The sequence below is a fragment of the Leguminivora glycinivorella genome, chromosome 11 (assembly GCF_023078275.1).
Source record: "Leguminivora glycinivorella isolate SPB_JAAS2020 chromosome 11, LegGlyc_1.1, whole genome shotgun sequence".
NCBI classification, from domain to species: domain Eukaryota; kingdom Metazoa; phylum Arthropoda; class Insecta; order Lepidoptera; family Tortricidae; genus Leguminivora; species Leguminivora glycinivorella.
The window spans coordinates 1161812-1174851 of NC_062981.1; the positions used below are offsets into that span (position 1 = coordinate 1161812).

General features: G+C 39.1%; 3 protein-coding genes across 3 annotated transcripts; all 3 read right to left on the bottom strand.

Moving 5' to 3' along the window:
* Positions 1-1785: 1785 nt before the first annotated feature.
* On the bottom strand, positions 1786-4514 carry LOC125231433. The gene is made up of 2 exons (XM_048136888.1): positions 1991-4514; positions 1786-1935 (listed from the first exon to the last, which is right to left on the bottom strand). The coding sequence occupies exons 1-2, from the start codon at positions 4456-4458 to the stop codon at positions 1911-1913; spliced, it is 2493 nt and encodes an 830-aa protein (XP_047992845.1). The 5' UTR covers positions 4459-4514; the 3' UTR covers positions 1786-1910.
* Positions 4515-4524: 10 nt separating this feature from the next.
* LOC125231434 lies at positions 4525-5251 on the bottom strand. Its single transcript, XM_048136889.1, has 2 exons — positions 4677-5251; positions 4525-4599 (listed from the first exon to the last, which is right to left on the bottom strand). The coding sequence occupies exons 1-2, from the start codon at positions 5122-5124 to the stop codon at positions 4550-4552; spliced, it is 498 nt and encodes a 165-aa protein (XP_047992846.1). The 5' UTR covers positions 5125-5251; the 3' UTR covers positions 4525-4549.
* On the bottom strand, positions 5124-6139 carry LOC125231289. The gene is made up of 3 exons (XM_048136729.1): positions 6074-6139; positions 5221-5953; positions 5124-5141 (listed from the first exon to the last, which is right to left on the bottom strand). The coding sequence occupies exons 2-3, from the start codon at positions 5878-5880 to the stop codon at positions 5124-5126; spliced, it is 678 nt and encodes a 225-aa protein (XP_047992686.1). The 5' UTR covers positions 5881-5953; positions 6074-6139.
* Positions 6140-13040: the final 6901 nt, after the last annotated feature.

A 13040-nucleotide genomic window follows, 5' to 3' on the forward strand; every position in this document is an offset into this window, starting at 1 on the left:
ACAAAGAATATAATACTTCACTAGTAAGAAACCAGAACCTGGTAATCTTGTAGCGGAGATTTTACTCTAGAAGGGATGTAACAGCAATCTGGCTACATGGGTCTATACATATAACACAGTACAACATAGCCATTGCACCGACCATGAATCAACACTCGATGGGCGTACAATTCCATCTCAAATCTAACTCGATCTCATCTCTTGTTATGAATGCAACCTCTAAACTCTCTCAGGGAAAATTAGAAGGGCCCCAAGTCCCGTGGCTCTTATCGGTGGATGCACGGCACAACTGAATCTCCAAAGGAGAACTCATCGTGCATCCCGCAACTCAGCACTCTTATCTCATGCTCAAGAACTTGCGATGAGTACTGAGGTGGGAACCATGTGGTCCCCGACGAGCCTCCACAACAACCCCTACAGCTCATCCATCAGCCTCCATAAAGTAACCTCCAGTAACTCAAACCGATAGCATACCAGCCACCTCACATGTTGCATTCAAACTCGAGCTACACACAGAATATCACTCAACTCAACAACTCAGCTCTATCTCAAGGTAGCCGTTAACTCATGGTCACTGCAATATCCATGAGTATATCAAATATAGCAATGTCTCACTTACCAAGAGCGTCGTACACGTGCCACACGGCGAATTACGTACCAGTACTCAGAGCATCTCTCTCCACGTGTCTCAACTCGTTTCCGCTCTTTTCTCCTCGCGGTCACCTCTGACACTTGCTCACCTCCATCGCCAGTGTTACCAGTGAAGAATACGCTAAGAGTGACGGTTTGGATACATACCACAATAACAGACTTCGCGATCTCCGCGACACTCCCGAAGGCGAGAAGATCACATAAGTAGCGTCATCAACTGGCGCGTCCATTCGGCTATTCGTTCTCTAGCCCAAATGGCAGCGTTCCGCCTTGCTCTAGTCACTTCCTGTGGCTGGTCTTCCATAACACTTGTCTCTTTCAGTTCTGTCTCGTCGGGTATATCATTATCAGAAGCTTGCTCAGTTTGCTTAGGACTAGTTTCAGAATCTAACACAACTTCTCTCTCGATTGTCGATTCAGTAGGGATTGTTAACTCATCAATCACCATCTCGGGCTCAGGAGATACCATCGTATCAGGTACTTTCGGGGGTTCTCTAATTTCAACTATCTCCATGGGCTCAGCTGGTATCTCTGCCATCTCAGTGTCTTGTGTTGGTAAACGTGCATAATCTGTTGGGCCGTACGTGTCAGACTCTAACGGATACAGGTGTGCTATGGATCTCGTGAATTCTGTATTCCCAACTACAACTTTGGCTGCTCGGCATTCACCGTCACGGCTTCGGATCAAGCTTGAAATTCTGCCAACCTTCCAATTGATCCTATTTTTGGAGTCATTCTTGATCTGGACGATGTCACCAACTTCTGGAGACTTCTTTGATATCACTCGCGGTTGTTTATGAGAGTGGCTGAATCTATCCCGCAGACTTGGTAGGTATTGGTTGGTGAACATCTCTTTATATTCGTTAAGTATCCTCTGACCTCTCTTCCAGCCTTCGACCAAGTCGACTTTTGTATTGGTGCCTTGTGAGGTTCCTTCGCAAAGTTCTGAGTTTATCTCTAGGCACTCACCTAGGGATAGAAAATCTGCTGGCCGCAGTACTGCCTCTGGGTCAGAACCCACTGCAGTCAAAGGTCTAGTCCAGTGAAGGTAAATGGAGAACTATAGTTAACCCTTTCACTGGGTAGTGCAGGTGGTGGTGGCAGTTTGTAAGGACCTCCGGCATATTTCTCACACTGTGAACACATCTTTAGGGTTTTCTGTACTTGGGCTCGCCCATGAGGGATCCAATACTTCTCGCGTAATATGCTTAGCGTGTGCGGTACACCAACATGGTAGTTATCTCTATGCGTCTTCAGTATTATCTCGGTTGTGAAGGGTGATTTCTTCGGAATCAAAATGGGATATCTCTTATCATATGATAAATTTGCATTTGCGAACCTTCCTTTGCATCTCAAGATCCCATCTTCATCTCTAAAGAGACCTAAGTTTCGTGACAAACTAGTGACCTTTCCTGAAACTTCTTCTGAAAAGTATTTTCCTTGCAACTTCTTTATTTCGGACACTGACTCTTTTTCTGAGAGGTCTTGCAAAGAATCCAAACTTTCATGAAGTGTAGTGGGTGCAGAATTTTCTTCCAATTCAGAAAAGTCAAGTTCATTATCTTGGTCTTCATATCCTCTCATTGTCATCTCTGGACCGTCCACCATGTCCAGAGCCCTCCCAACCAAGCACAATTCTTCGTTCTTCTGCTGCTTTGGCCAATTGTTTTGGTCTTGTAGAAGAAAATCTGGACCATGGAGCCATAGATCCCGTTTTTGATGCCACAGTTCTGGCCTAGTAGCTATATCTGCAGGGTTTTGTTTTGAGTTAACATAGCGCTGCTCTACTCCTAACATATCCTTAATTTGCTTGATCTCATTGACTCGTCTCAATACAAATGGTGGAAGCAGCCTACTTGATTCGATCCAAGCTAGGACAACTTGACTATCCGTCCACAAATATATCTTGCATATATTTAGGTCTAGGTGGCTTTTGACATACTTCAGAAGTCTACTTCCTATCAGACACCCTAGCAATTCAAGTCTAGGAATTTTGAGATCGCTCTTGTCTTCTGCCGGGGTTATTCTGCACTTAGACATAAGAAACGAAGTTGATACATGCTCTTCAGTTATGACACGCAAGTAGACGACTGCTGCATATGCATTCATTGACGCGTCAGTGAAGCAATGTAGTTCGTACTTAGTACAACCCGGCTTTACTCCACTTGTAACATGTCGGGGCAGTTCTACTTCGTTAACAGCTTTTAAATCTTTAATTATGTTCCTCCATGATGTCAACAAGTCTTCAGGCAGAGTCTCATCCCATTTGAACTTCCTAGTACAGATCTCCTGGAACAAGAGTTTTCCCGGTAGCACGAGTGGGGATACGAATCCACATGGGTCATACAGACGCGCTAGCATTCTCAAGACTCCTTTCTTTGTAATGCCCCTGTCTACAGTCTCACTTTCAAAGGTATCGTTATTCAGATTGAGACGTAAAGTGTCATTTTTCAAATTCCATACCAACCCGAGGATTTTCATTTCACTCTCTGGTTTAGCTCTCTCTTGCTTGGGAATCTTGTCCATGAACTCTTTGTCGTTCGACATCCAATCTCGTATGTTCATTCCTAATTCATTGAATGAGTTTCTAGTTTGAGCATACAATTTGAGAGCGTCTTCTCTTGACTGAACCGAAGTCACCAAATTGTCTACATAACATTTATCCGCTATCACTGGAAGCAGACTCTTGTTAGTCCTTGAAATGTGGTATCGAATTGTTGCTGCTAAGAGGAAAGGGCTTGATATTACCCCGAAAGGGACTCTGCAGAATCTGTATTGAACGATGTTGTCTTCAGCCAGTTCTTTGTCCAAATCTTTGATCCAGAGAAACCTGGTCACGTCTCTGTCCTCTTTCTGTAGACCAACTTGAAGAAATGCTTTTTCAACATCTGCAGTGACAGCAATCTTCCCAATCCTAAATTTCAGCAGCAATCCTGTCAAGTCTTCCAGCATGTTTGGGCCCCTGTACAGGCACTCATTCAAGCTTTTCTCGTTTTTTAGCTTAGCTGAAGCATCATAGACCAGTCTGCCCCTTTTTCCTTTCTGTTGAACCATATGAAAAGGTAGATAGTGAACAGGATGGTCGACTTGAGTGGAAGGATCCACAATTTCTATTATGTTAGCTTCCAACTGTTCCTTTAAGATTTTCTCATATTCTGTTTTATCTTCTTTATTTGATCTTCGCAATACACCCTTTAATCTACCAAAGGCAAGTCCGAAATTGGTAGGCAATTTTGGTGGATACTCTATCCATGGCCACTTGACCTGGTACCTTCCTTCACTGTATTTGACAGTCTTGTTGAAGTGCTGAACAGCTTCTTCCTCACATGTAGTTTTTGGAGAATCACATATCCCGATGCTCTCAAGTGACCATAAGAATTTGACGTCTATGGTACGCAGGGGAAGATCTGGTTCTGTAAAATGGTCTTGATTAATATCATGGCACTGGCAATACGTAGCCACAGATAGAATGTCCCCTTCCGTGTTGTTGGTAGCACTTCCTGCGAGAAACCAGCCAAAATCAGAATCTACTAGAAAGGTGTTATTCCCCAAGTCAACACTCTTTCTGATGAATGAAAAGTATAAGTCATTTCCAATCAATAAATCAATGCCTTCACCAGTAGAAGTATCGTCAGCCAAGATGTCTATTATCGGTGACTCTATCATAGCCATTGGTACCTTTGTAGTGATGTATGGGACTATATTCACTCTAATCATTCTTTCAACATTACGTTTACTTACTATAGTAATGGTTGCATATGGGCAAAGCATTTCTCTAGGCTTCTCTGATCCAAATGTATAAATCATTAGACAATCTTCTCCGTCAGGTTTGATATGTAGTAATTTAGCTATTTTGTTTGTGATGTAGGTATGTTGGCTTCCCGAATCAAGTAAAAGTCTAATGTGTAGACTTCTCCCCTCCGCTGTCCTTACTTGGGTTACAGCTGTCTGTAAGAAATTAGATGGCTTATTTAGCTGTATATTAACTGAAGTCATATTTGAAACCACCATGGTAGTGTCCTTACCCCGCTGCACCTTTTGTCGACACAATGCTCTATTGTGCATCTTTGAGCAATGCACACACTTCCTCCTCCTGGTACATCTGGAGGCACGATGCCCTATTTGAAGGCAAACGTAGCACCTGTCTTGCAGTTTCCCGATCCTTTCCTTATAGGTGTTGAATTTGGTGCAATCTTCACTATAGTGCTCCCCGTTACAAAATATACATGTTTTCTTCATGCGTTTCCTATTTTGATTTGAGACAGCTTCCCTCTTTTGTTGCCATCTTCGTTTTCTCGTAGCAATTTGCAACGTCGCTGTTGAAGCATCATGTTGAAGCTCCATCATGCTGGACTTCACAGGAATAACAGAACTCTCTGGATTTAAAACGACCAAACTCTTCGAACTTTCCATTGCTGTTATTACAGCATCTAAAGCTTTTCGGATTGCAGAAAATGAATCATCAATCGCCATCAGTCGCACTTGATATACTACTTTAGATGGAAATTTATTAAGTATAATAACTCTAAGGTGACTAGCATCAACTTTCTCCCCTAGAGCCTCCAATACCCTCAGGTGCTTCTCTATGGTGTTCAGAGTGCATCTACAATCTTCAGGTAAATCCTTTGCTACCGTAAGTTTTTGCAAAGCCTCGTTGTGAGCGTCAATGACCTTTGAAGGCTTACCGAAACGGCTACTGAGGATATCGACCGCAATTGGATAATTTAAGTTTGTAGTCTCCAAACCCTCAACTGCTTGAAGGGCTGGTCCCTCCAAAGATGCTAGCAGGTATGAGAGCTTCTCCACATTGGCAATATCCTTATTGTCGACATTGGCTGCAAACTTGTCCCAGAATGTATTCCACTTTAGGACATCACCATTATATTTGCCGAGTTCTAATTTAGGTAGACGTGTCCTATTATTGTTATCTCCTTCGTGGCAGTAGAGTTTCATGGCAATTTCCAATTCCGTTAGCACGTCCTCCGCTTTAATCTGCACGTCGCGACACTGTTTCCAAAGATCTTCTCTTACATTGGCGCTATCACCAGACAAATATCTGTTGAGGTCTGTTGTGAACGACGATAATCTATTATTAACATTAATTTTGACGGCAACTATCCTGTCCCTTTCTACGCCGGTCTCCATACTATGAAGAGCCTCGGCGGCTCCCGTTAAAGCTTCTGTTAGCCTCTCTAAGCGCAATTCTAATGTTGAAACTAAAAGGTCCATTTTGTACGCAATGCAAGCTACTGATACTCTTCATTTACTTATTAATCTTATGTGTGTCCTATTTGATGCTAATCTGCAATGAAATGCATTGATTTTGAGTCCACTTTAAACCATAGAAGTTTGCTAGTTTTACAAGAAGATGTTAATAACTATATTTACTTAATAGTGAAGTCGCCTTATATTTATTACTTACAGCGAGTTATTTAGCAATCTGCTCACACACTTTAGCACTCCTAAATTAAGTAATTACACAGTTTTATTTAATTTTTACTTCTAGAAACAAATTTTTATCACAGCACGCGAAAACGAACAGAAAACCGGGTAAGTTTACAAAACTTAAGCCATAGACTAAACTTCACTCTATTTCTTAAGCCTCCTTTACACGACCTGACCTATCAATCTGTCGTGTCCGCTGCCGATTCGTTCCAGACACAACAAATATACCGCATCGTAAATATAGCCGTGAGGGAAATAAAACAAGTAAATGTTTTAATATTTATTATTATCCTTACACCTAAATTAATTTGTAATAAAACAAACGAAGTAAGGTGCACAGAATGACAGATTTATATAATAAATTCCGAACGTGATGAGTTGTGTATTTCCGAACGTGGACAGAGCAGTGTTGCCAATGTTTAAAAGAATGCGTAAATACCGCTCCTTTATCAATAATTTTTAAACACATTACAATTTCTGCGTAAATAAAATTTAGACTTATAGAACAAATAAAACTCATCTGTCGGCCGGTCCTCCGTGCAACATTAAGTACGGAGCTCGAGACGTGCACATTCTCTTCATGGTTGGGTAGGTAATATTACTACCTGTCTATACCCACCACAATGGTCATAACTACCCCATGTGTATACACCACTATGGGCATACCCAAACCAAAAAAAAATTGAGTTGAACAGAAAATTCTCAATATTAAGTTCATACTTAATTCCTTTATCTCTCCAAAGACGTCAACCGCAACCGACAGACTGCTTTAAGTTCGGTTTTAAGCATCTCCACCAAAAATGTAGCGGAGATTTTACTCTAGAAGGGATGTAACAGCAATCTGGCTACATGGGTCTATACATATAACACAGTACAACATAGCCATTGCACCGACCATGAATCAACACTCGATGGGCGTACAATTCCATCTCAAATCTAACTCGATCTCATCTCTTGTTATGAATGCAACCTCTAAACTCTCTCAGGGAAAATTAGAAGGGCCCCAAGTCCCGTGGCTCTTATCGGTGGATGCACGGCACAACTGAATCTCCAAAGGAGAACTCATCGTGCATCCCGCAACTCAGCACTCTTATCTCATGCTCAAGAACTTGCGATGAGTACTGAGGTGGGAACCATGTGGTCCCCGACGAGCCTCCACAACAACCCCTACAGCTCATCCATCAGCCTCCATAAAGTAACCTCCAGTAACTCAAACCGATAGCATACCAGCCACCTCACATGTTGCATTCAAACTCGAGCTACACACAGAATATCACTCAACTCAACAACTCAGCTCTATCTCAAGGTAGCCGTTAACTCATGGTCACTGCAATATCCATGAGTATATCAAATATAGCAATGTCTCACTTACCAAGAGCGTCGTACACGTGCCACACGGCGAATTACGTACCAGTACTCAGAGCATCTCTCTCCACGTGTCTCAACTCGTTTCCGCTCTTTTCTCCTCGCGGTCACCTCTGACACTTGCTCACCTCCATCGCCAGTGTTACCAGTGAAGAATACGCTAAGAGTGACGGTTTGGATACATACCACAATAACAGACTTCGCGATCTCCGCGACAAATCTAATCGCGCTAACAGATGAGCGTACCGGATTTGTAAGTGGGAGCGAGAAATGGTTATTCTTTTCTCGCTCCCACTTACAAATCCGGTAAACTATTATCAAAATTGAACGAAACTCCCCAAGCTCAATATGACAATGGGAAGGTGGGGAAAATCAGGAGCCGATATAGTGTGGTCACCCTACTTGATACATTTGTATGAGAAAAGTTATGTCTGAATATCTTTAAAACCAGACAACGAATATAAAATATTAGATGGTGGATATTTAGTAAAAATTTTTACTAAATGTTGAAGTACTTTCGAGTGTCTTAGGTGCTACAAATCGTAAGATATTTACATTTTTAACTTTCTCAAAACGTGTGGACTGAGTGAGCACTTACAAAAATGTATTATAAAAAAACCTGACACGTTAGTGGTTCGTTTTGTATTTTACAAATTCCCATTTCACTTTTACTAAACTATACACATATAATAGCGGTCTAAATCTTATGTTTTTCATCAAAATTCGGCTTTTCAAAAGTGTGTGGATTGAGTGAGCATAAGAAACTATTTGTAAAAAATTTAATACGTCACTAGGTGATCTAATATTTATAGAGGTAGGTTGGCCTATTTTTTACTAAATGTTAGTATATAAATATTATATGTTAAATGAATATATTCACTGTTTTCGTTGGTAGTTTGTGAGAACTGAGTGAGCACCTGTTAATGGCTGTATCTTTTGATTTATCTTTTTACAAATTCAGAGATTCGTTTTACAATTGTTTTAGAACTTTTACTAAATGATCAGCATATTTTTTTTTATTTTCGGAAGGTGCTCACTCAATCCACACACACACGGCATGTCATGGTACGAAATACACTTGAGATGAGTGAATGAAACGGCTGGGACGCTTATCGCTCGCTCGGTCGAAATTTGATCGCAATAACAATGTCGTGGTAGGAAATAGCGACGCAGTTCAGTTTAGGTCCTAAACTGAATCGCGTTAAGAGATCATGGTAAGGCCCCTGATATCTATATATCACACCTAGCGGGCTCATTTAATTGATTACCTTATCGAAAGACAGAATATTATCACGCACTAATTGTTGTCCAACAATTAGATTAGATTTTTAAAATTAAATGGCCTCAGTCCCATTGGTGGGACTATTTTGCCAGTGTCAAGGTGGTATAAGCTTATTGTATTCGATTTTGGTACGGTAAGTACGACGTTGTTCGGTAGTTGGCACTTGTAAATTGATAGCTAGATTTTACAAGGGCACGTGGACTATCGGCCGTCGATGACAAAAAAGGGGCTAAACGCGTTTCGAGATTAATTCTTCATCAGCTTCTCACTATAACATTAGTTTACTGCATAATAAGCTATCGATATTACACTTTAAACAACGTTAATGAGCAAAAGAAGGAGAAATTATTCACGACACGATACCACTAAGATGGCACCCGAAACCGGAAGTCTTGTCCAATAATAGTACAAGTATTGATCTCATAAAATAACTGAGGGTATGACCACAAACTTTTCATTTAGCTGAAAAAAAAGAATGGTAAAGTTGGCAATTTAATGAAATTGGTCAACTTTGACTTCAAATTTCATCATGTTTGGCAAAATAAAAATATCTAAAAAGTTATATAAAAGATCAAACCTACTCTATTCTATATAAATCAGTTTGATTTGCCTTGTGTTTTTCATTTCTGTGAGAATTATGATTTTTTTAAATGTTAATTTTTCGGAACCATGTACGACTATTTTCCGGCGCTCTATGACTACATTACTTTAAATAAAACACATAAAATTATTCAAAACTATATTTTATTAGTCAATAGCAACAACAAGAACCTTTATTTAACTTGCGATGTATGTAATTATGTCAGTATGTATGTTTGTTACCGTGGAATCTTGGAAACTAAATAAAGACGTCTTCCCGATACTTGATTGAGTTGAAATTTGACATGTTTACGTATGTTTGGTGAAAATACAATATTATGATACCAAAGAGCTGATCTGATGATGAAGATGGAAGGTAATTATAGGAAATCTTAAATAAAATACAATACAAATAGCATGTTAGGTCTCGTTAGATTCGCTCGAGTTTACGAATATCATGAAAAAAAAGTATAGTCAGCAAAAAAAGCTTGTCACAAACATGTCACAATAATGTATTATTATTGATGTATTATTATTTAACTTAAAATATTATTACCTGACTACCTTTACGACATTCGAATTTTTGGAGTAGGTATATCTTCGGGCTCGCATGATTTTTTATGGCACTCTTCTTTCACAAATAAACCGATTGAACAGTCCATATTGGCAAAAACATTTAAAGAAACCAATAATCCAGCATTAAACGAAAAAGAGAAAATACCGTGAAGTTTGTAACTGTCAAGTAAATAATATATGATTAAAGTGGCCAACATCATTACTCTTATCTAAAGAGAGTAGGTATGTGTAATAAAACCTATAAGTAGCCTATTTTAGACATAAGTTGTGCCACAAGTATTTTCATAGGTACCATCAAGAAAGTGGTCTACCACTTTTTTGGCTGACTGTACATAGTAATCGAGGGAATCAAAAATCCTCATTTTGTAGTTTATTACGTTTATATATAATGTCCGTGATATTAAAAAAACTTAAACTTAAATAACTACTTTGAAACTTCTTACTAACTTAAAGATTTCAAAAAATTATATCTCTTTCAAAAACCAAAAACACAACATAAATGAAGCTAATTTACAAAGAGCAAAGTGAGTTCTTCTTTTCTGTATACTTTTCAGATTTTAAAACTTTGCCAAACACGGTTTTTTTTAACGTCAAAAAAGGCAAATTCTGAAAAAATGGTTTTGTAATTTACTGTTTTTTTAAGTTAAAGGAACTATATCCAAAAATATTGCTTGAGTTTTCATTTAAAGACTATTTGAGCTTGTCAATGAAAAGAAAACAACCTGTCTAGACCAAGCGAGCAATCCAATAAAAGCTACTGAACATCACTGAACATTAGCCAAATAACATGAGGCTTTTAGAAGTATGTCATACAATAAGTAAATAAAATATACCTACTGTAATACATACATATACAAGTACACATATTAAATAGTAAATTAATATATAAAATGTTCAGTTTCAGATATAAAAAAAAAAAGCAATTTTAATCCACCTCGAAAATCGGTCATTTTTAAACTACAGACCTATGTTACCTGGCTGTTACGCTGTTTAAAAATTAAACAGCTACGGTTTTATGTAAAGCATACCTATATTATCATCCATGATTTTTTCCATAAAAATCGGAAAGCATGCAGCGCACCTCATTTGATGATTTCATATGGAATGGCCCTGGAGCAACAATAGGTAATAACTGTTAACGCTGCTTCTCTAGTGAGATTCCATATTAGAGAAATTGCTGCATGATCTTTTCAAAAGTATTTTTTTGGTATTTTAGCTTGGCTTGTTCAATACACTGAGAAAAAAAAACAACCAGTTTTCATGTTCGTTCAACAAGTTTTTTGGTTAAAATAGCGCCTACGTGCTCTTTGGTTAACAACAAGTTAATTAAGCGCCCTCTACACTCGCACGCGTATTGCGGCGCGAACGCGAATCTGGAATCTGGATTCGATACGTAGAAAGTTCGCGGCTTCGCGCCGGTTTCCCCGCTTTTTGTCTGTTTTTCGGCTCGCGTCAAAGGAGGCGCGAAGCGCGAACTTGCAAGGCTCCACATTAGGGTGGAGCGAAAAAACACTTTTCTGGAATTAGCAAACCTAATAGTTATCAATCAATGCCCCTTAGTCTATGAAGCCTTTGTGCAAATTTTCAGCTTTTTAAATCAACATCTTCTGCCTCCGCATTAGGGTTGAAATTTTGAAAATCTCATACAAACCTAAAAATACAACTTTCAGATAAAAAAAAAAAATTCGGCAGTATTATGTTTAGTATATGTTATTGATACATATCATTATGAGAAACTTCAAAAAGTTGCGAAAATAGCGTCAAGAATCGCCAAAGTTTGTCTAGTTTCAGTACATTCGCCAAAATAGCCGCTAAAATACTGAAAATTGGCAATTTTTAACGCTATTTTCGCAATTTTTGATAGTTTTTTGTAATAATATGTATCAATAATGTATACTGAACATAATACTGCAGAAAAACATTTTTTATACAAGTTGAATTTTCAGGTTTGTATGAGATTTTCAAAATTTCAAACCTAATGCGGAGGCAGAAGATGTTGATTTAAAAAGCTGAAATTTTGCACAAAGGCTTCTTAGACTAAGGGGCATTGATTGATAACTATTAGGTTTGCTAATTCCAGAAAAGTGTTTTTTCGCTCCACCCTACTCCACATTACAGTGTTATTGCTCATGTGTGGAATGAAAATAGAGGTATTAATTATATTGAGATTATGTTATATTTTACGATGTTACAACAAAAAGAAATGGCAACAGCTAAATCCAATATGATGACATAGATAATTTACAGTTAAACTCGATCATCTGATGCTATTCCGCCATCTTGGCGAGAATCGAAAAGCGAAATCGCCGTGAAGTTGTGCGAATCTGGAGCCATACGTCGCGCCGTGAAAGTTCACGCCGCGAAGTCGCGCCGTGATTCGCGAGCATAGTCTGGAGCGGGCTTTAGACTTTGTTAAGTGTAGGAGTACATTCTACAAGTTACTCGTCATTTGAATCAACAATATATTTGAATGAACAAGTCGATTTTATAATTAAAGTTGCTTTAAAGTTGCCGGAGCTCAACGATGGTGAGGAGTATTAGGATCGGCAACGCGCAAACACCTCAGGGTGCGTAGCCAAAAAAGCGTAGCGTTTGTGCCATTTGGCTACGCACCCTGAGGTGCGTAGCCAAATGGCACAAACGCTCACGAAACGCTCACAAAACGAAACGATCGGAGATATCTACCGCTATCGCTCTTGCGTATTGGCGCGACGTGGCGCGACAGAGCCAGGCTACCTTTCGCGGCGTTTCGTTTTCGTTTCGCGTCGCAGAAATGCCATTCGGCTACGGGACATTAAGTGAGCCGTACCTATCGTTATTTACCCGACGTAGTATAAAAAAACGGGGTATTTTTAATAGTAATAATATAGTAGCATAGTAAAGCTAATCAAAATTAGACTGAATTCATGTACATAAACATTCTTATCTTGATACACACCTGGACGTAGATGATTAGGGTTCTAAGGTAACGGACCCAATCATGGACAGTTTAAGAAAAAATTTCGGCTATTTTTGATATTTCACTGATAAATCTTAAAATTCTACCGCGAAGCGTGTTAAATCATGAATGTCCTATCCTTCTTTTACATTTTAAGCGTATTGCAGAATAGATATTGCTATTGGATTGGTTTCCCCATACTTA

Excerpts from the sequence above, each read along its gene's own strand:
- LOC125231434 (XM_048136889.1), bottom strand. The coding sequence starts at position 5,124 with ATGGCGATTGATGATTCATTTTCTGCAATCCGAAAAGCTTTAGATGCT. Across the intron at positions 4,600-4,676 it reads TCGACAAAAGGTGCAGCGGG|ACAGCTGTAACCCAAGTAAG; the intron begins GTAAGGACACTA and ends AATTTCTTACAG.
- LOC125231433 (XM_048136888.1), bottom strand. The coding sequence starts at position 4,458 with ATGATTTATACATTTGGATCAGAGAAGCCTAGAGAAATGCTTTGCCCA. Across the intron at positions 1,936-1,990 it reads ATCTTGAGATGCAAAGGAAG|AAATCACCCTTCACAACCGA; the intron begins GTTCGCAAATGC and ends TTGATTCCGAAG.
- LOC125231289 (XM_048136729.1), bottom strand. The coding sequence starts at position 5,880 with ATGGACCTTTTAGTTTCAACATTAGAATTGCGCTTAGAGAGGCTAACA.